The sequence below is a fragment of the Heterodontus francisci genome, unplaced genomic scaffold (genome assembly GCF_036365525.1).
Source record: "Heterodontus francisci isolate sHetFra1 unplaced genomic scaffold, sHetFra1.hap1 HAP1_SCAFFOLD_1214, whole genome shotgun sequence".
Classification (NCBI taxonomy): domain Eukaryota; kingdom Metazoa; phylum Chordata; class Chondrichthyes; order Heterodontiformes; family Heterodontidae; genus Heterodontus; species Heterodontus francisci.
In genome coordinates this window covers 92,143-115,609 of record NW_027140958.1, presented here as the reverse complement: position 1 = coordinate 115,609, position 23,467 = coordinate 92,143, and the positions used below count along the sequence as shown (strand labels likewise).

Below are 23,467 nucleotides of genomic sequence, written 5' to 3'. Positions count from 1 at the left end.
AAAGACACTCGCACACACTCAGAAAGACACACACATATTCAGAACGACACACACACACACACTCAGAAAGACACACACACACTCAGAAAGACACACACACACTCAGAAAGACATGCACACACTCAGAAAGACACGCACACACACATTCAGGAAGACACACACAGACACTCAGAAAGACACGCACACACACTCAGAAAGACAAAGACACACACACACACACTCAGAAAGACACACACACACACTCAGAAAGACACACACATATTCAGAAAGACACAAACACATTCAGAAAGACAAACACACACACACTCAGAAAGACAAACACACACACGCTCAGAAAGACACGCACACACACTCAGAAAGACACACACACACACACTCAGAAAGGCACACACACACTCAGATAGACACACACACTCTCAGAAAGACAAACACACACACACTCAGAAAGACACACACACACACACTCAGAAAGACACGCACACACTCAGAAAGACACGCACACACTCAGAAAGACACACACACACACACACTCAGAAAGACACACACGCACACACTCAGAAAGACACACACACACACACTCAGATAGACACACACACAATCATTCAGAAAGACACACACACACACTCAGAAAGACACACACACACACACACTCAGAAAGACACACACAGACACATTCAGAAAGACACACAGACACACTCAGAAAGACACACACACACACTCAGATAGACGCACACACACATTCAGAAAGATAACACACACACACTCAGAAAGACACACACACACACTCAGATAGACGCACACACACACTCAGAAAGACACACACAGACACATTCAGAAAGACACACAGACACACTCAGAAAGACACACACACACACTCAGATAGACGCACACACACACTCAGATAGACGCACACACACACTCAGAAAGACACGCACACACACACTCAGAAAGACACACTCAGAAAGACACATGCACACATTCAGAACGACACACACAGACACACTCAGAAAGACACACTCAGAAAGACACATGCACACATTCAGAACGACACACACAGACACACTCAGAAAGACACACAGACACACTCAGATAGACACACACACACACTCAGAAAGACACACACAGACACACTCAGAAAGACACACACACACTCAGAAAGACACACACAGACACACTCAGATAGACACACACACACATTCAGAAAGACACACACACACTCAGAAAGACACACACAGACACACTCAGAAAGACACACACAGACACACTCAGAAAGACACACACACTCAGAAAGGCACACACACACTCAGAAAGGCACACACACACTCAGACACACACACACTGAGATAGACACGCACACACATTCAGAAAGACACACACACACTCAGAAAGACACACACAGACACACTCAGAAAGACACACACACACACTCAGAAAGACACACGCACACACACTCAGAAAGACACACACACTCTCAGAAAGACACGCACACACACTCAGAAAGACACGCACACACTCAGAAAGACACGCACACACACTCAGAAAGACACGCACACACTCGGACACACACACACACTCGGACACACACACACTGAAAAAGACACACATGGCCACACACACCCAGCTGGATACCTGGCATTGATTCAGCCACTTCTTGGCTGGCCTCCCGACAATGTAGATTTGCTGGGCTGGGACCCGGAGGAGAGCGTACACCGAGATATCTTTTGTTGAGCCATAGGCTGCTTCAATTTTCACCTGAGCCTGTCCAGTGACACAATTAATGCAATTGAGGAGAGCAAACAAGGAAAGAGAATACACAATAAATGATAGGATACTGAGAAGTGTAGAGAAACAGAGGGACTTTGGAGTGCACCTTTTCACCCAGTGAGTGGTGGGTGTCTGGAATTCACGGCCAGGAATGGAGGTGGAGGCAGAATCTCTCAACTCATTTAAAATGTACCTGGTCATGCACCTGAAGTGTGGTAACCTGCAAGGCGATGGACCAGGTTCTGGATGGTGGGAGTAGATTGGGCAGCTAATTTTTTTTCGACTGGCGCAGACACGATGGGCTGAATGGCCTCCTTCTGTGCAGTAATTATTCTATGTTTCTCTGAGTGCCCTCGTACATGAATCACAAAAAGTTAGCAAGCAGGTACAGCAAATAATTAGGAAGGCAAATGGGATGTTGGCCTTTATTGCAAAGGGGGATGGAGTATAAAAGTGAGGAAGTCTTGCTACAACTGTACAGGGTGTGGGTGAGACCGCACCTGGAGTACGGTGTACAGTTTTAGTCTCCTTACTTAAGGAGGGATATACTTGCATTGGAGGCAGTTCAGAGAAGGTTCACTAGGCTGATTCCTGGGATGAAGGGTTTGCCTTATGAGGAAAGGTTGAACAGGTTGGGCCTATACTCATTGGAGTTTAGAAGAATGAGAGGTGATTTTATTGAAACACAATAGATTCTGAGGGAGGTTTGACAGGGTGGGCACTGAGAGGATGTTTCCCCTCGAGGGGGAATCTAGAACTAGGGGACACAGTTTCAGAATAAGGGGTCTCCCAGTTAAGACGGAGATGAGGAGGAATTTCTTCTCTCAGAGGGTGGTTAATCTGTGGAATTCTCTTCCTCAGAGAGCAGTGGAGGCTGGGTCAGTGAAAATGCCAGGCTGAGTGAGACAGAGTTTTTGATCTGGAAGGGAGTCGAGGGTTATGGGGGGAGCAGGCAGGAAGGTGGAGTTAAGGCCACAATCAGATCAGCCGTGATGGTAATGATTGGAGGGACAGGCCCGAGGGGCCGAATGGCCTACTCCTGCTCCTATTGCTTAGGTTTTTATGATTTATTTCTGTTCGCAAAGATGTCAATAAACAGGGGTCAGACAGTTAAAGTTATTGGTAGAGGAATTAGAGGGTGGTGAGGCTCTGGAACTCACTGCCGGAAAGGGTGGAAGGGGCACAAAGTGCACTGATATGCCTTTGAAGTGTCGTCACCGACAGGGCTACGCACAAGAGTGGGATGGCGGTTTCTTGGCCAGCACCGGCATGTTGGGCCGAATGGCTTTCCACCCGTGCCGCGAATCTTTCAGTGTTTCTACATTCCCTGTCCATATCGACAGAGGCCACCAGGGAGACGTCCACTTAGGCCCCAGTATCTGGCTCAGCACTAGGCCAGAGACGCAGCCTGGGCCTTTCCTGCGTGCTTACCTCCTGCACCAGGCTCTGAAGGAAAGCTGTCTTCTGTCTCAGAGGGTCATGCACCAGTCCATCGCAGAAAGACACGACGCCGTGAGGGAAGTTGTGTTGGGATAACCATGCCACGACCTTCTGCTTCTGCATGTCCGGCCGTCCGGTGACGTAAACAATCAGATAGCCCCGGTCCTGCCAGTGCCTGTCATGGAGAAAGAGGCCGAGAGTGAGAACAAGGCAGTGTCATCAAGAGCTTTACTCTGTATCTAACCCCGTACTGTACCTGTCCTGGGAGTGTTTGATGGGGACAGTGTAGAGGGAGCTTTACTCTGTATCTAACCCCCGTACTGTACCTGTCCTGGGAGTGTTTGATGGGACAGTGTAGAGGGAGATTTACTCTGTCTCTAACCCCGTACTGTACCTGTCCTGGGAGTGTTTGATGGAGACAGTGTAGAGGGAGCTTTACTCTGTATCTAACCCTGTACTGTACCTGTCCTGGGAGTGTTTGATGGAGACAGTGTAGAGGGAGATTTACTCTGTATCTAACCCCCGTACTGTACCTGTCCTGGGAGTGTTTGATGGGGACAGTGTAGAGGGAGCTTTACTCTGTATCTAACCCCGTGTTGTACCTGTCCTGGGAGTGTTTGATGGGGACAGTGTAGAGGGAGCTTTACTCTGTATCTAACCCTGTACTGTACCTGTCCTGGGAGTGTTTGATGGAGACAGTGTAGAGGGAGATTTACTCTGTATCTAACCCCGTACTGTACCTGTCCTGGGAGTGTTTGATGGAGACAGTGTAGAGGGAGCTTTACTCTGTATCTAACCCTGTACTGTACCTGTCCTGGGAGTGTTTGATGGAGACAGTGTAGAGGGAGATTTACTCTGTATCTAACCCCGTACTGTACCTGTCCTGGGAGTGTTTGATGGAGACAGTGTAGAGGGAGCTTTACTCTGTATCTAACCCTGTACTGTACCTGTCCTGGGAGTGTTTGATGGAGACAGTGTAGAGGGAGCTTTACTCTGTATCTAACCCTGTACTGTACCTGTCCTGGGAGTGTTTGATGGGGACAGTGCAGAGGGAGCTTTACTCTGTATCTAACCCTGTACTGTACCTGTCCTGGGAGTGTTTGATGGAGACAGTGTAGAGGGAGCTTTACTCTGTATCTAACCCTGTACTGTACCTGTACTGGGAGTGTTTGATGGGGACAGTGTAGAGGGAGATTTACTCTGTATCTAACCCCATACTGTACCTGTCCTGGGAGTGTTTGATGGAGACAGTGTAGAGGGAGATTTACTCTGTATCTAACCCCGAACTGTTCCTGTCCTGGGAGTGTTTGATGGGGACAGTGTAGAGGGAGATTTACTCTGTATCTAACACCGAACTGTTCCTGTCCTGGGAGTGTTTGATGGGGACAGTGTAGAGGGAGATTTACTCTGTATCTAACCCCGTACTGTACCTGTCCTGGGAGTGTTTGATGGGGACAGTGTAGAGGGAGATTTACTCTGTATCTAACCCCGAACTGTTCCTGTCCTGGGAGTGTTTGATGCTGACACTGGGTTTAAACTGGAGACACTATCAGGATAATGTAGAGTGTCCTTGGGCTGATAATTATCCCTCCATAAATGATGAACTTGGTCATTTATCACATTGCCAGTGGTGGGATCTTGCTATGCGCAAATTGGCTGCTGCATTTCCTACACTTGAACAGAGGTGGAAGAAATGGGAGCTCTTGTATTTCAATTTCTGTTCATTCCTTAAATTGATTTGTTCCATAAATTGGCTCTCCCTATCTTTGTAACATCCTCCAGCTCCGACACCCCTCCCTATCTCTGTAACCTCCTCCAGCCCCTACACCCCTCCCTATCTCTGTAACCTCCTCCAGCCCCTACACCCCTCCCTATCTCTGTAACCTCCTCCAGCCCCTACACCACTCCCTATCTCTGTAACCTCCTCCAGCCCCTACACCCCTCCCTATCTCTGTAAACTCCTCCAGCCCCTACACCACTCCCTATCTCTGTAACCTCCTCCAGCCCCTACACCCCTCCCTATCTCTGTAACCTCCTCCAGCCCCTACACCCCTCCCTATCTCTGTAACCTCCTCCAGCCCCTACACCACTCCCTATCTTTGTAACATCCTCCAGCTCCTACACCACTCCCTATCTCTGTAACCTCCTCCAGCCCCTACACCACTCCCTATCTCTGTAACCTCCTCCAGCCCCTACACCACTCCCTATCTCTGTAACCTCCTCCAGCCCCTACACCCCTCCCTATCTCTGTAACATCCTCCAGCCTCGACACCCCTCCCTATCTCTGTAAACTCCTCCAGCCCCTACACCCCTCCCTATCTCTGTAACCTCCTCCAGCCCCTACACCCCTCCCTATCACAGTCACCTCCTTCAGCCCCTACACCCCTCCCTATCTCTGTAACCTCCTCCAGCCCCTACACCCCTCCCTATCTTTGTAACCTCCTCCAGCCCCTACACCCCTCCCTATCTCTGTACCCTCCTCCAGCCCCTACACCCCTCCCTATCTCTGTAACCTCCTCCAGTCCCTACACCCCTCCCTATCTCTGTAAACTCCTCCAGCCCCTACACCCCTCCCTATCTTTGTAACCTCCTCTAGCCCCTACACCCCTCCCTATCTCTGTACCCTCCTCCAGCCCCTACACCCCTCCCTATCTCTGTAACCTCCTCCAGCCCCTACACCCCTCCCTATCTCTGTACCCTCCTCCAGCCCCTACACCCCTCCCTATCTCTGTAACGACCTCCAGCCCCTACACCACTCCCTATCTTTGTAACCTCCTACAGCCCCTACATCCCTCCCTATCTCTGTACCCTCCTCCAGCCCCTACACCCCTCCCTATCTCTGTAACCTCCTCCAGTCCCTACACCCCTCCCTATCTCTGTAAACTCCTCCAGACCCTACACCACTCCCTATCTTTGTAACCTCCTACAGCCCCTACATCCCTCCCTATCTCTGTACCCTCCTCCAGCCCCTACACCCCTCCCTATCTCTGTAACCTCCTCCAGTCCCTGCACCCCTCCCTATCTCTGTACCCTCCTCCAGCCCCTACACCCCTCCCTATCACTGTAACCTCCTCCAGCCCCTACACCCCTCCCTATCTCTGTAACCTCCTCCAGCCCCTACACACCTCCCTATCTCTGTACCCTCCTCCAGCCCCTACACCCCTCCCTATCTCTGTACCCTCCTCCAGCCCCTACACCCCTCCCTATCTCTGTAACCTCCTCCAGTCCCTACACCCCTCCGAGATCTCTGTACTCCTCCAATTCCGACCTCTTGCCCATCCCCCGATTCCCATTGCTCCACCATTGGCGGCCGTGCCTTCAGCTGCCTGGGCCCTAAACTCTGGAATTCCCTCCCTAAACCTCTCCGTCTCTCTCTCTCCTCCTTTGAGACTCTCGTTAAAACCTCCCTCTTTCACTGAGCTTTTGGTCGCCTGTCCCAATATCTCCTTATGGGTCTCAGGGTCAAGCTTTGTTTTCGAATGCGACTGTAAAGCATCTTGGGACTTTTTATTCTGTTCAAGGTGCTGTATAAATATATATAAATATAGATATATAAATATAAGTTGCAGTTCCCTTGCTCTCTTTCTCTGTGTCTCCTCCTCTCTGTGTCCCTGTCAATTAGTGTGTCTCTGGCTCTGCCTCTGTCTGTCTCTGCATTTGTGTTTGCCTATCTGTCCCTCCCTCTCTCTGTCCCTCGCTCTCTTTCTCTCTCTGTCTGTCTCTATATCTCTCCCCCCCATGTCTCTGTATGTCTCTCTCTCTCTCTCTCTCTGTCTTTCTCTGTCTCTGTCTGTCTGTCCCTCTCTCTCACTCTCTCCGTCTGTCTCTATCTCTCTCTCTTGATGTCTTTCTGTGTGTTTGTGTGTGTGTGTCTCTCTCTCTGTCTCTGTGTCTCCATCTGTCTCTGTAGCTCTCTCCCTTTCTCTGTCCCTCTCTCTGTCCGTCTGCCTGTCTTTCTCTCCCTCTCCCTGTCCCTATCTCTCTGTCTGTCCCTCTCACTGTCTGTCTGTCTCTCTCTGTCTCTCTCTCTCTGCCTGTCTGTCTGTCTCTCACTCTCTGTCTCCCTCTCGCTCTGTCTCCCTCTCTCTGACTGCTGTCTGTCTGTCTCTCTCTGTCTCTCTCTCTCTGCCTGTCTGTCTGTCTCTCACTCTGTCTCCCTCTCGCTCTGTCTCCCTCTCTCTGAATGCTGTCTGTCTGTCTGTCTGTCTCTCTCTCTGTCTCCCTCTCTCTCTCTGTCTCCCTCTCGCTCTGTCTCCCTATCTCTGAATGCTGTCTGTCTGTCTGTCTCTCTCTCTCTCTCTCTATCTCCCTCTCTCTCTCTCTCTCTCTCTGTCCGGGACCACAGGGTCCGGCCATGAAGGGACAGTAAAGGATTGAAGAGTTTACCTCACCACATCCACAGCTCCAGGCCGCACCTTGGGATCACTGCCCATAATGGAGACACTAGCAGCGAAGGAACCATCAATACTGAAGACCACACACTCTGTTCCCTTCGGCAGCACAGACAGGTAACATTCTGCATACGTGTGGTCGCCCCTGTGAGGTCAGAGGTCAAGAACAACTGTCAACAGGCGAACGAGTGACCCTTACCCTGAACAAAGTGTCTCTACACAGTTCAACAGTGAGTGATCCTCAGCCTGAATAAACAGTGACTCTGTACAGTTACACAGTGAGTGATCCTCAGCCTGAATAAACAGTGACTCTGTACAGTTACACAGTGAGTGATCCTCACCCTGAATAAACAGTGACTCTGTACAGTTACACAGTGAGTGATCCTCACCCTGAATAAACAGTGTCTCTGTACAGTTACACAGTGAGTGATCCTCACCCTGAATAAACAGTGTCTCTGTACAGTTACACAGTGAGTGACGCTCACCCTGAATAAACAGTGTCTCTGTACAGTTACACAGTGAGTGATCCTCACCCTGAATAAACAGTGTCTCTGTACAGTTACACAGTGAGTGACGCTCACCCTGAATAAACAGTGTCTCTGTACAGTTACACAGTGAGTGATCCTTACCCTGAACAAAGTGTCTCTACACAGTTCCACAGTGAGTGATCCTCACCCTGAATAAACAGTGTCTCTGTACAGTTACACAGTGAGTGACGCTCACCCTGAATAAACAGTGTCTCTGTACAGTTACACAGTGAGTGATCCTCACCCTGAATAAACAGTGTCTCTGTACAGTTACACAGTGAGTGACCCACACCCTGAATAAACAGTGTCTCTGTACAGTTACACAGTGAGTGACCATTACCCTGCTGAATAAACAGTGACTGTACAGTTACACAGTGAGTGATCTCACCCTGAATAAACAGTGTCTCTGTACAGTTACACAGTGAGTGATCCTCACCCTGAATAAACAGCGACTCTGTACAGTTACACAGTGAGCGATCCTCACCCTGAATAAACAGTGACTCTATACAGTTCCACAGTGAGTGACCCTCACCCTGAATAAACAGTGACTCTGTACAGATCCACAGTGAGTGACCCTCACCCTGAATAAACAGTGTCTCTGTACAGTTACACAGTGAGTGACCCACACCCTGAATAAACAGTGACTCTGTACAGTTCCACAGTGAGTGACCCTCACCCTGAATAAACAGTGACTCTGTACAGTTCCACAGTGAGTGATCCTTACCCTGAATAAACAGTGACTCTGCACAGTTACACAGTGAGTGACGCACACCTTGAATAAACAGTGACTCTGTACAGTTACACAGTGAGTGAACCTCACCCTGAATAAACAGTGTCTCTGTACAGTTACACAGTGAGTGACCCTCACCCTGAATAAACAGTGACTCTGTACAGTTCCACAGTGAGTGACCCACACCCTGAATAAACAGTGACTCTGTACAGTTACACAGTGAGTGACCCACACCCTGAATAAACAGTGACTCTGTACAGTTACACAGTGAGTGACCCTCACCCTGAATAAACAGTGACTCTGTACAGTTACACAGTGAGTGATCCTCGCCCTGAATAAACAGTGACTCTGCACAGTTACACAGTGAGTGACCCTCACCCTGAATAAACAGTGACTCTGCACAGTTACACAGTGAGTGACCCACACCCTGAATAAACAGTGACTCTGTACAGTGACACAGTGAGTGACCCTCACCCTGAATAAACAGTGACTCTGTCCAGTTACACAGTGAGTGATCCTCACCCTGAATAAACAGTGACTCTGTACAGTTACACAGTGAGTGACCCACACCCTGAATAAACAGTGACTCTGTACAGTTCCACAGTGAGTGACCCTCACCCTGAATAAACAGTGACTCTGTACAGTTCCACAGTGAGTGACCCTCACCCTGAATAAACAGTGACTCTGTACAGTTACACAGTGAGTGACCCACACCCTGAATAAACAGTGACTCTGTACAGTTACACAGTGAGTGATCCTTACCCTGCTGAATAAACAGTGACTCTGTACAGTTACACAGTGAGTGATCCTCACCCTGAATAAACAGTGACTCTGTACAGTTACACAGTGAGTGACCCTCACCCTGAATAAACAGTGACTCTGTACAGTTACACAGTGAGTGACCCACACCCTGAATAAACAGTGACTCTGTACAGTTACACAGTGAGTGATCCTCACCCTGAATAAACAGTGACTCTGTACAGTTACACAGTAAGTGACCCACACCCTGAATAAACAGTGACTCTGTACAGTTCCACAGTGAGTGACCCTCACCCTGAATAAACAGTGACTCTGTACAGTTACACAGTGAGTGACCCTCATCCTGAATAAACAGTGACTCTGTACAGTTACACAGTGAGTGACCCACACCCTGAATAAACAGTGACTCTGTACAGTGACACAGTGAGTCATCCTCACCCTGAATAAACAGTGACTCTGTACAGTTACACAGTGAGTGACCCACACCCTGAATAAACAGTGACTCTGTACAGTTACACAATGAGTGACCCTCACCCTGAATAAACAGTGACTCTGTACAGTTACACAGTGAGTGATCCTCACCCTGAATAAACAGTGACTCTGCACAGTTACACAGTGAGTGATCCTCACCCTGAATAAACAGTGACTCTGTACAGTTACACAGTGAGTGATCCTTACCCTGAATAAACAGTGTCTCTGTACAGTGACACAGTGAGTCATCCTCACCCTGAATAAACAGTGACTCTGTACAGTTACACAGTGAGTGATCCTCACCCTGAATAAACAGTGACTCTGCACAGTTACACAGTGAGTGATCCTCACCCTGAATAAACAGTGACTCTGTACAGTTACACAGTGAGTGACCCACACCCTGAATAAACAGTGACTCTGTACAGTTACACAGTGAGTGATCCTCACCCTGAATAAACAGTGACTCTGTACAGTTACACAGTGAGTGACCCTCACCCTGAATAAACAGTGACTCTGTACAGTTACACAGTGAGTGATCCTTACCCTGCTGAATAAACAGTGACTCTGTACAGTGACACAGTGAGTCATCCTCACCCTGAATAAACAGTGACTCTGTACAGTTACACAGTGAGTGATCCTCACCCTGAATAAACAGAGACTCTGTACAGTTACACAGTGAGTGATCCTTACCCTGCTGAATAAACAGTGACTCTGTACAGTTACACAGTGAGTGATCCTTATCCTGCTGAATAAACAGTGACTCTGCACAGTTACACAGTGAGTGATCCTCACCCTGAATAAACAGTGACTCTGTACAGTTACACAGTGAGTGACCCTTACTCTGCTGAATAAACAGTGACTCTGTACAGTTACACAGTGAGTGACCCTTACCCTGCTGAATAAACAGTGACTCTGCACAGTTACACAGTGAGTGATCCTCACTCTGAATAAACAGTGTCTCTGTACAGTTACACAGTGAGTGATCCTTACCCTGCTGAATAAACAGTGACTCTGCACAGTTACACAGTGAGTGACACTCACCCTGAATAAACAGTGACTCTGCACAGTTACACAGTGAGTGATCCTCACCCTGCTGAATAAACAGTGACTCTGCACAGTTACACAGTGAGTGACACTCACCCTGAATAAACAGTGACTCTGCACAGTTACACAGTGAGTGATCCTCACCCTGAATAAACAGTGACTCTGTACAGTTACACAGCGAGTGACCCTCACCCTGAATAAACAGTGACTCTGCACAGTTACACAGTGAGTGATCCTCACCCTGAATAAACAGTGACTCTGTACAGTTACACAGTGAGTGATCCTCACCCTGAATAAACAGTGACTCTGTACAGTTACACAGTGAGTGATCCTCACTCTGAATAAACAGTGTCTCTGTACAGTTACACAGTGAGTGATCCTCACCCTGAATAAACAGTGACTCTGTACAGTTACACAGTGAGTGATCCTTACCCTGAATAAACAGTGACTCTGTACAGTTACACAGTGAGTGATCCGTACCCTGAATAAACAGTGACTCTGTACAGTTACACAGTGAGTGATCCTTACCCTGAATAAACAGTGACTCTGTACAGTTACACAGTGAGTGATCCTCACTCTGAATAAACAGTATCTCTGTACAGTTACACAGTGAGTGATCCTTACCCTGAATAAACAGTGACTCTGTACAGTTACACAGTGAGTGATCCTTACCCTGAATAAACAGTGACTCTGTACAGTTACACAGTGAGCAATCCTTACCCTGAATAAACAGTGACTCTGTACAGTTACACAGTGAGTGATCCTTACCCTGCTGAATAAACAGTGACTCTGCACAGTTACACAGTGAGTGATCCTCACTCTGAATAAACAGTATCTCTGTACAGTTACACAGTGAGTGATCCTCACCCTGAATAAACAGTGACTCTGTACAGTTACACAGTGAGTGATCCTTACCCTGAATAAACAGTGACTCTGTACAGTTACTCAGTGAGTGACCATTACCCTGCTGAATAAACAGTGACTCTGTACAGTTACACAGTGAGTGACCCTCGCCCTGAATAAACAGTGACTCTGTACAGTTACACAGTGAGTGACCCTCACCCTGAATAAACAGTGACTCTGTACAGTTATACAGTGAGCGATCCTCACCCTGAATAAACAGTGACTCTGTACAGTTACACAGTGAGTGATCCTCACTCTGAATAAACAGTGTCTCTGTACAGTTACACAGCGAGTGATCCTCACCCTGAATAAACAGTGACTCTGTACAGTTACACAGTGAGTGATCCTCACCCTGAATAAACAGTGACTCTGTACAGTTACACAGTGAGTGATCCTTACCCTGAATAAACAGTGACTCTGTACAGTTACTCAGTGAGTGACCATTACCCTGCTGAATAAACAGTGACTCTGTACAGTTACACAGTGAGTGACCCTCACCCTGAATAAACAGTGACTCTGTACAGTTACACAGTGAGTGACCCTCACCCTGAATAAACAGTGACTCTGTACAGTTATACAGTGAGCGATCCTCACCCTGAATAAACAGTGACTCTGTACAGTTACACAGTGAGTGATCCTCACTCTGAATAAACAGTGTCTCTGTACAGTTACACAGCGAGTGATCCTCACCCTGAATAAACAGTGACTCTGTACAGTTACACAGTGAGTGATCCTTACCCTGAATAAACAGTGACTCTGTACAGTTACACAGTGAGCAATCCTTACCCTGAATAAACAGTATCTCTGTACAGTTACACAGTGAGCGATCCTCACCCTGAATAAACAGTGACTCTGTACAGTTACACAGTGAGTGATCCTCACTCTGAATAAACAGTGTCTCTGTACAGTTACACAGCGAGTGATCCTCACCCTGAATAAACAGTGTCTCTGTACAGTTACACAGTGAGTGATCCTCACTCTGAATAAACAGTGTCTCTGTACAGTTACACAGTGAGTGATCCTCACCCTGAATAAACAGTGTCTCTGTCCAGTTACACAGTGAGTGATCCTCACCCTGAATAAACAGTGTCTCTGTACAGTTACACAGTGAGTGATCCTCACCCTGAATAGACAGTGATTCTGTACAGTTACTCAGTGAGTGATCCTTACCCTGAATAAACAGTGACTCTGTACAGTTACACAGTGAGTGATCCTCACCCTGAATAGACAGTGATTCTGTACAGTTACTCAGTGAGTGATCCTTACCCTGAATAAACAGTGACTCTGTACAGTTACACAGTGAGTGATCCTCACCCTGAATAAACAGTGTCTCTGTACAGTTACACAGTGAGTGACCCTCACCCTGAATAAACAGTGACTCTGTACAGTTACACAGTGAGTGACCCTCACCCTGAATAAACAGTGACTCTGTACAGTTACACAGTGAGTGACCCTCACCCTGAATAAACAGTGACTCTGTACAGTTATACAGTGAGTGATCCTCACCCTGAATAAACAGTGTCTCTGTACAGTTACACAGTGAGTGATCCTCACCCTGAATAGACAGTGATTCTGTACAGTTACTCAGTGAGTGATCCTTACCCTGAATAAACAGTGACTCTGTACAGTTACACAGTGAGTGACCCTCACCCTGAATAGACAGTGATTATGTACAGTTACTCAGTGAGTGATCCTTACCCTGAATAAACAGTGACTCTGTACAGTTACACAGTGAGTGATCCTCACCCTGAATAAACAGTGACTCTGTACAGTTACAGTGAGTGATCCTCACCCTGAATAAACAGTGACTCTGTACAGTTACACAGTGAGTGATCCTTACCCTGAATAAACAGTGACTCTGTACAGTTACACAGTGAGTGATCCTCACCCTGAATAAACAGTGTCTCTGTACAGTTACACAGTGAGTGATCCTCACCCTGAATAGACAGTGATTCTGTACAGTTACTCAGTGAGTGATCCTCACCCTGAATAAACAGTGTCTCTGTACAGTTACACAGTGAGTGATCCTCACCCTGAATAAACAGTGACTCTGTACAGTTACACAGTGAGTGATCCTCACCCTGAATAAACAGTGACTCTGTACAGTTACACAGTGAGTGACCCTTACTCTGCTGAATAAACAGTGACTCTGTACAGTTACACAGTGAGTGATCCTTACCCTGAATAAACAGTGACTCTGTACAGTTTGACAGTGAGTGACCATTACCCTGCTGTATAAACAGTGACTCTGTACAGTTACACAGTGAGTGACCCTCAGCCTGAATAAACAGTGACTCTGTACAGTTACACAGTGAGTGATCCTTACCCTGAATAAACAGTGACTCTGTACAGTTTGACAGTGAGTGACCATTACCCTGCTGTATAAACAGTGACTCTGTACAGTTACACAGTGAGTGACCCTCAGCCTGAATAAACAGTGACTCTGTACAGTTACACAGTGAGTGATCCTCACCCTGAATAAACAGTGACTCTGTACAGTTACACAGTGAGGGATCCTCACCCTGAATAAACAGTGACTCTGTACAGTTACAGAGTGAGTGATCCTTACCCTGAATAAACAGTGACTCTGTACAGTTACACAGTGAGTGATCCTTACCCTGCTGAATAAACAATGACTCTGTACAGTTACACAGTGAGTGATCCTCACCTTGAATAAATAGTGACTCTGTACAGTTACACAGTGAGTGATCCTTACCCTGCTGAATAAACAGTGACTCTGTACAGTTACACAGTGAGTGATCCTCACCCTGAATAAACAGTGTCTCTGTACAGTTACACAGTGAGTGATCCTCACCCTGAATAAACAGTGTCTCTGTACAGTTACACAGTGAGTGATCCTCACCCTGAATAAACAGTGACTCTGTACAGTTACACAGTGAGTGATCCTTACCCTGCTGAATAAACAGTGACTCTGTACAGTTACACAGTGAGTGATCCTCACCCTGAATAAACAGTGACTCTGTACAGTTACACAGTGAGTGATCCTCACCCTGAATAAACAGTGTCTCTGTACAGTTACACAGTGAGTGATCCTCACCCTGAATAAACAGTGACTCTGTACAGTTACACAGTGAGTGAACCTCACCCTGAATAAACAGTGTCTCTGTACAGTTACACAGTGAGTGACCCTCACCCTGAATAAACAGTGACTCTGTACAGTTCCACAGTGAGTGACCCACACCCTGAATAAACAGTGACTCTGTACAGTTACACAGTGAGTGATCCTCACCCTGAATAAACAGTGACTCTGTACAGTTACACAGTGAGTGATCCACACCCTGAATAAACAGTGTCTCTGTACAGTTACACAGTGAGTGATCCTCACCCTGAATAAACAGTGACTCTGTACAGTTACACAGTGAGTGATCCTCACCCTGAATAAACAGTGACTCTGTACAGTTACACAGTGAGTGATCCTCACTCTGAATAAACAGTGTCTCTGTACAGTTACACAGTGAGTGATCCTCACCCTGAATAAACAGTGACTCTGTACAGTTACACAGTGAGTGATCCTTACCCTGAATAAACAGTGACTCTGTACAGTTACACAGTGAGTGATCCGTACCCTGAATAAACAGTGACTCTGTACAGTTACACAGTGAGTGATCCTTACCCTGAATAAACAGTGACTCTGTACAGTTACACAGTGAGTGATCCTCACTCTGAATAAACAGTATCTCTGTACAGTTACACAGTGAGTGATCCTTACCCTGAATAAACAGTGACTCTGTACAGTTACACAGTGAGTGATCCTTACCCTGAATAAACAGTGACTCTGTACAGTTACACAGTGAGCAATCCTTACCCTGAATAAACAGTGACTCTGTACAGTTACACAGTGAGTGATCCTTACCCTGCTGAATAAACAGTGACTCTGCACAGTTACACAGTGAGTGATCCTCACTCTGAATAAACAGTATCTCTGTACAGTTACACAGTGAGTGATCCTCACCCTGAATAAACAGTGACTCTGTACAGTTACACAGTGAGTGATCCTTACCCTGAATAAACAGTGACTCTGTACAGTTACTCAGTGAGTGACCATTACCCTGCTGAATAAACAGTGACTCTGTACAGTTACACAGTGAGTGACCCTCGCCCTGAATAAACAGTGACTCTGTACAGTTACACAGTGAGTGACCCTCACCCTGAATAAACAGTGACTCTGTACAGTTATACAGTGAGCGATCCTCACCCTGAATAAACAGTGACTCTGTACAGTTACACAGTGAGTGATCCTCACTCTGAATAAACAGTGTCTCTGTACAGTTACACAGCGAGTGATCCTCACCCTGAATAAACAGTGTCTCTGTACAGTTACACAGTGAGTGATCCTCACTCTGAATAAACAGTGTCTCTGTACAGTTACACAGTGAGTGATCCTCACCCTGAATAGACAGTGATTCTGTACAGTTACACAGTGAGTGATCCTTACCCTGAATTAACAGTGACTCTGTACAGTTACACAGTGAGTGATCCTCACCCTGAATAAACAGTGACTCTGTACAGTTACACAGTGAGTGACCCTCGCCCTGAATAAACAGTGACTCTGTACAGTTACACAGTGAGTGATCCTCACTCTGAATAAACAGTGACTCTGTACAGTTACACAGTGAGTGATCCTTACCCTGAATTAACAGTGACTCTGTACAGTTACACAGTGAGTGATCCTCACCCTGAATAAACAGTGACTCTGTACAGTTACACAGTGAGTGACCCTCGCCCTGAATAAACAGTGACTCTGTACAGTTACACAGTGAGTGATCCTCACTCTGAATAAACAGTGACTCTGTACAGTTATACAGTGAGTGATCCTCACCCTGAATAAACAGTGTCTCTGTACAGTTACTCAGTGAGTGATCCTTACCCTGAATAAACAGTGACTCTGTACAGTTACACAGTGAGTGATCCTCACCCTGAATAGACAGTGATTCTGTACAGTTACTCAGTGAGTGATCCTTACCCTGAATAAACAGTGACTCTGTACAGTTACACAGTGAGTGATCCTCACCCTGAATAAACAGTGTCTCTGTACAGTTACACAGTGAGTGATCCTCACCCTGAATAGACAGTGATTCTGTACAGTTACTCAGTGAGTGATCCTTACCCTGAATAAACAGTGACTCTGTACAGTTACACAGAGAGTGATCCTCACCCTGAATAAACAGTGTCTCTGTACAGTTACACAGTGAGTGATCCTCACCCTGAATAAACAGTGACTCTGTACAGTTACACAGTGAGTGATCCTCACCCTGAATAAACAGTGACTCTGTACAGTTACACAGTGAGTGATCCTCACCCTGAATAGACAGTGATTCTGTACAGTTACTCAGTGAGTGATCCTTACCCTGAATAAACAGTGACTCTGTACAGTTACACAGTGAGTGATCCTCACCCTGAATAAACAGTGACTCTGTACAGTTACACAGTGAGTGATCCTCACCCTGAATAAACAGTGACTCTGCACAGTTACACAGTGAGTGATCCTCACCCTGAATAAACAGTGACTCTGCACAGTTACACAGTGAGTGATCCTCACCCTGAATAAACAGTGACTCTGTACAGTTACACAGTGAGTGATCCTCACCCTGAATAAACAGTGACTCTGTACAGTTACACAGTGAGTGATCCTCACCCTGAATAAACAGTGACTCTGCACAGTTACACAGTGAGTGATCCTCACCCTGAATAAACAGTGACTCTGCACAGTTACACAGTGAGTGATCCTCACCCTGAATAAACAGTGACTCTGCACAGTTACACAGTGAGTGATCCTCACCCTGAATAAACAGTGACTCTGTACAGTTACACAGTGAGTGATCCTCACCCTGAATAAACAGTGACTCTGTACAGTTACACAGTGAGTGATCCTCACCCTGAATAAACAGTGACTCTGTACAGTTACACAGTGAGTGATCCTCACCCTGAATAAACAGTGACTCTGTACAGTTACACAGTGAGTGACCCTTACTCTGCTGAATAAACAGTGACTCTGTACAGTTACACAGTGAGTGATCCTTACCCTGAATAAACAGTGACTCTGTACAGTTTGACAGTGAGTGACCATTACCCTGCTGTATAAACAGTGACTCTGTACAGTTACACAGTGAGTGACCCTCACCCTGAATAAACAGTGACTCTGTACAGTTACACAGTGAGTGATCCTCACCCTGAATAAACAGTGACTCTGTACAGTTACACAGTGAGGGATCCTCACCCTGAATAAACAGTGACTCTGTACAGTTACAGAGTGAGTGATCCTTACCCTGAATAAACAGTGACTCTGTACAGTTACACAGTGAGTGATCCTTACCCTGCTGAATAAACAATGACTCTGTACAGTTACACAGTGAGTGATCCTCACCTTGAATAAATAGTGACTCTGTACAGTTACACAGTGAGTGATCCTTACCCTGCTGAATAAACAGTGACTCTGTACAGTTACACAGTGAGTGATCCTCACCCTGAATAAACAGTGTCTCTGTACAGTTACACAGTGAGTGATCCTCACCCTGAATAAACAGTGTCTCTGTACAGTTACACAGTGAGTGATCCTCACCCTGAATAAACAGTGTCTCTGTACAGTTACACAGTGAGTGATCCTCACCCTGAATAAACAGTGACTCTGTACAGTTACACAGTGAGTGATCCTTACACTGCTGAATAAACAGTGACTCTGTACAGTTACACAGTGAGTGATCCTCACCCTGAATAAACAGTGACTCTGTACAGTTACACAGTGAGTGATCCTCACCCTGAATAAACAGTGTCTCTGTACAGTTACACAGTGAGTGATCCTCACCCTGAATAAACAGTGACTCTGTACAGTTACACAGTGAGTGAACCTCACCCTGAATAAACAGTGTCTCTGTACAGTTACACAGTGAGTGACCCTCACCCTGAATAAACAGTGACTCTGTACAGTTCCACAGTGAGTGACCCACACCCTGAATAAACAGTGACTCTGTACAGTTACACAGTGAGTGATCCTCACCCTGAATAAACAGTGACTCTGTACAGTTACACAGTGAGTGATCCACACCCTGAATAAACAGTGTCTCTGTACAGTTACACAGTGAGTGATCCTCACCCTGAATAAACAGTGACTCTGTACAGTTACACAGTGAGTGAACCTCACCCTGAATAAACAGTGTCTCTGTACAGTTACACAGTGAGTGACCCACACCCTGAATAAACAGTGACTCTGTACAGTTACACAGTGAGTGACCCTCACCCTGAATAAACAGTGACTCTGTACAGTTACACAGTGAGTGACCCACACCCTGAATAAACAGTGACTCTGTACAGTTACACAGTGAGTGACCCTCACCCTGAATAAACAGTGACTCTGTACAGTGACACAGTGAGTCATCCTCACCCTGAATAAACAGTGACTCTGTACAGTTACACAGTGAGTGATCCTTACCCTGAATAAACAGTGACTCTGTACAGTTACACAGTGAGTGACCATTACCCTGAATAAACAGTGACTCTGTACAGTTACACAGTGAGTGATCCTTACCCTGCTGAATAAACAGTGACTCTGCACAGTTACACAGTGAGTGATCCTCACTCTGAATAAACAGTATCTCTGTACAGTTACACAGTGAGTGATCCTCACCCTGAATAAACAGTGACTCTGTACAGTTACACAGTGAGTGACCCTTACCCTGAATAAACAGTGACTCTGTACAGTTACTCAGTGAGTGACCATTACCCTGCTGAATAAACAGTGACTCTGTACAGTTACACAGTGAGTGATCCTCACTCTGAATAAACAGTGTCTCTGTACAGTTACACAGTGAGTGATCCTCACCCTGAATAAACAGTGACTCTGTACAGTTACACAGTGAGTGATCCTCACCCTGAATAAACAGTGACTCTGTACAGTTACACAGTGAGTGATCCTCACCCTGAATAAACAGTGACTCTGTACAGTTACACAGTGAGTGATCCTCACCCTGAATAAACAGTGTCTCTGTACAGTTACAGTGAGTGATCCTCACCCTGAATAAACAGTGACTCTGTACAGTTACACAGTGAGTGATCCTCACCCTGAATAAACAGTGACTCTGTACAGTAACACAGTGAGTGACCCTTACTCTGCTGAATAAACAGTGACTCTGTACAGTTACACAGTGAGTGATCCTTACCCTGAATAAACAGTGACTCTGTACAGTTACACAGTGGTGACCATTACCCTGCTGAATAAACAGTGACTCTGTACAGTTACACAGTGAGTGACCATTACCCTGCTGTATAAACAGTGACTCTGTACAGTGACACAGTGAGTGACCCTTACCCTGCTGAATAAACAGTGACTCTGTACAGTTACACAGTGAGTGACCCTTACCCTGAATAAACAGTGTCTCTGTACAGTTACACAGTGAGTCATCCTCACCCTGAATAAACAGTGACTCTGTACAGTTACACAGTGAGTGACCCTCACCCTGAATAAACATTGACTCTGTACAGTTACACAGTGAGTGATCCTTACCCTGAATAAACAGTGACTCTGTACAGTTACACAGTGAGTGACCCTTACCCTGAATAAACAGTGACTCTGTACAGTTACACAGTGAGTGACCATTACCCTGCTGAATAAACAGTGACTCTGTACAGTTACACAGTGAGTGACCATTACCCTGCTGTATAAACAGTGACTCTGTACAGTGACACAGTGAGTGACCCTTACCCTGCTGAATAAACAGTGACTCTGTACAGTTACACAGTGAGTGACCCTTACCCTGAATAAACAGTGTCTCTGTACAGTTACACAGTGAGTGACCCTCACCCTGAATAAACAGTGACTCTGTACAGTTACACAGTGAGTGACCCTCACCCTGAATAAACAGTGACTCTGTACAGTTACACAGTGAGTGATCCGTACCCTGAATAAACAGTGACTCTGTACAGTTACACAGTGAGTGATCCTCACCCTGAATAAACAGTGACTCTGTACAGTTACAGAGTGAGTGATCCTTACCCTGAATAAACAGTGACTCTGTACAGTTACACAGTGAGTGATCCTTAGCCTGCTGAATAAACAGTGACTCTGTACAGTTACACAGTGAGTGATCCTCACCTTGAATAAATAGTGACTCTGTACAGTTACACAGTGAGTGATCCTTACCCTGCTGAATGAACAGTGACTCTGTACAGTTACACAGTGAGTGATCCTCACCCTGAATAAACAGTGACTCTGTACAGTTACACAGTGAGTGATCCTCACCCTGAATAAACAGTGACTCTGTACAGTTACACAGTGAGTGATCCTTACCCTGCTGAATAAACAGTGACTCTGTACAGTTACACAGTGAGTGATCCTTACCCTGCTGAATAAACAGTGACTCTGTACAGTTACACAGTGAGTGATCCTTACCCTGAATAAACAGTGACTCTGTACAGTTACACAGTGAGTGATCCTCACCCTGAATAAACAGTGTCTCTGTACAGTTACACAGTGAGTGATCCTCACCCTGAATAAACAGTGACTCTGTACAGTTACACAGTGAGTGATCCTCACCCTGAATAAACAGTGACTCTGTACAGTTACACAGTGAGTGATCCTCACCCTGAATAAACAGTGTCTCTGTACAGTTACACAGTGAGTGATCCTTACCCTGAATAAACAGTGACTCTGTACAGTTACACAGTGAGTGACCCTTACTCTGCTGAATAAACATTGACTCTGTACAATTACACAGTGAGTGATCCTTACCCTGAATAAACAGTGACTCTGTCCAGTTACACAGTGAGTGACCCTCACCCTGAATAAACAGTGTCTCTGTACAGTTACACAGTGAGTGATCCTTACCCTGAATAAACAGTGACTCTGTACAGTTACTCAGTGAGTGACCATTACCCTGCTGAATAAACAGTGACTCTGTACAGTTACTCAGTGAGTGATCCTTACCCTGAATAAACAGTGACTCTGTACAGTTACACAGTGAGTGATCCTTACCCTGAATAAACAGTGACTCTGTACAGTTACACAGTGAGTGATCCTTACCCTGAATAAACAGTGACTCTGTACAGTTACACAGTGAGTGATCCTCACCCTGAATAAAGTGTCTCTGTACAGTTACACAGTGAGTGATCCGTACCCTGAATAAACAGTGACTCTGTACAGTTACACAGTGAGTGAACCTCACCCTGAATAAACAGTGTCTCTGTACAGTTCCACAGTGAGTGACCCACACCCTGAATAAACAGTGTCTCTGTACAGTTACACAGTGAGTGACCCACACCCTGAATAAACAGTGACTCTGTACAGTTACACAGTGAGTGACCCTCACCCTGAATAAACAGTGACTCTGTACAGTTACACAGTGAGTGACCCACACCCTGAATAAACAGTGACTCTGTACAGTTACACAGTGAGTGACCCTCACCCTGAATAAACAGTGACTCTGTCCAGTTACACAGTGAGTGACCCACACCCTGAATAAACAGTGACTCTGTACAGTTACACAGTGAGTGACCCACACCCTGAATAAACAGTGACTCTGCACAGTTACACAGTGAGTGATCCTTACCCTGAATAAACAGTGTCTCTGTACAGTTACACAGTGAGTGATCCTTACCCTGAATAAACAGTGACTCTGTACAGTTACACAGTGAGTGATCCTTACCCTGAATAAACAGTGACTCTGTACAGTTACTCAGTGAGTGGCCATTACCCTGCTGAATAGACAGTGACTCTGTACAGTTACACAATGAGTGATCCTCACCCTGAATAAACAGTGACTCTGTACAGTTACTCAGTGAGTGACCATTACCCTGCTGAATAGACAGTGACTCTGTACAGTTACTCAGTGAGTGACCATTACCCTGCTGAATAGACAGTGACTCTGTACAGTTAATCAGTGAGTGATCCTCACCCTGAATAAACAGTGACTCTGTACAGTTACTCAGTGAGTGACCATTACCCTGCTGAATAGACAGTGACTCTGTACAGTTACTCAGTGAGTGACCATTACCCTGCTGAATAAACAGTGACTCTGTACAGTTAATCAGTGAGTGATCCTCACCCTGAATAAACAGTGACTCTGTACAGTTACTCAGTGAGTGACCATTACCCTGCTGAATAGACAGTGACTCTGTACAGTTAATCAGTGAGTGATCCTCACCCTGAATAAACAGTGACTCTGTACAGTTACACAGTGAGTGATCCTTACCCCGAATAAACAGTGACTCTGTACAGTTACACAGTGAGTGATCCTTACCCTGAATAAACAGTGACTCTGTACAGTTACACAGTGAGTGATCCTCACCCTGAATAAACAGTGTCTCTGTACAGTTACACAGTGAGTGATCCTCACCCTGAATAAACAGTGACTCTGTACAGTTACACAGTGAGTGATCCTTACCCCGAATAAACAGTGACTCTGTACAGTTACACAGTGAGTGATCCT

General features: G+C 46.0%; 1 protein-coding gene across 1 annotated transcript in view; it reads right to left on the bottom strand.

The window, feature by feature from the left end:
• LOC137361514 (membrane-associated phosphatidylinositol transfer protein 2-like) overlaps positions 1-23,467 on the bottom strand; it is an 82,439-nt gene that overhangs the window by 2,315 nt on the left and 56,657 nt on the right. Inside the window, exons 10-12 of the mRNA XM_068026341.1 lie at positions 7,591-7,740; positions 3,196-3,379; positions 1,630-1,758 (exon numbers count right to left, since the gene is read on the bottom strand). Coding sequence (XP_067882442.1) covers positions 1,630-1,758; positions 3,196-3,379; positions 7,591-7,740 — 463 coding nt within the window. The remainder of the gene's footprint in view (positions 1-1,629; positions 1,759-3,195; positions 3,380-7,590; positions 7,741-23,467) is intronic.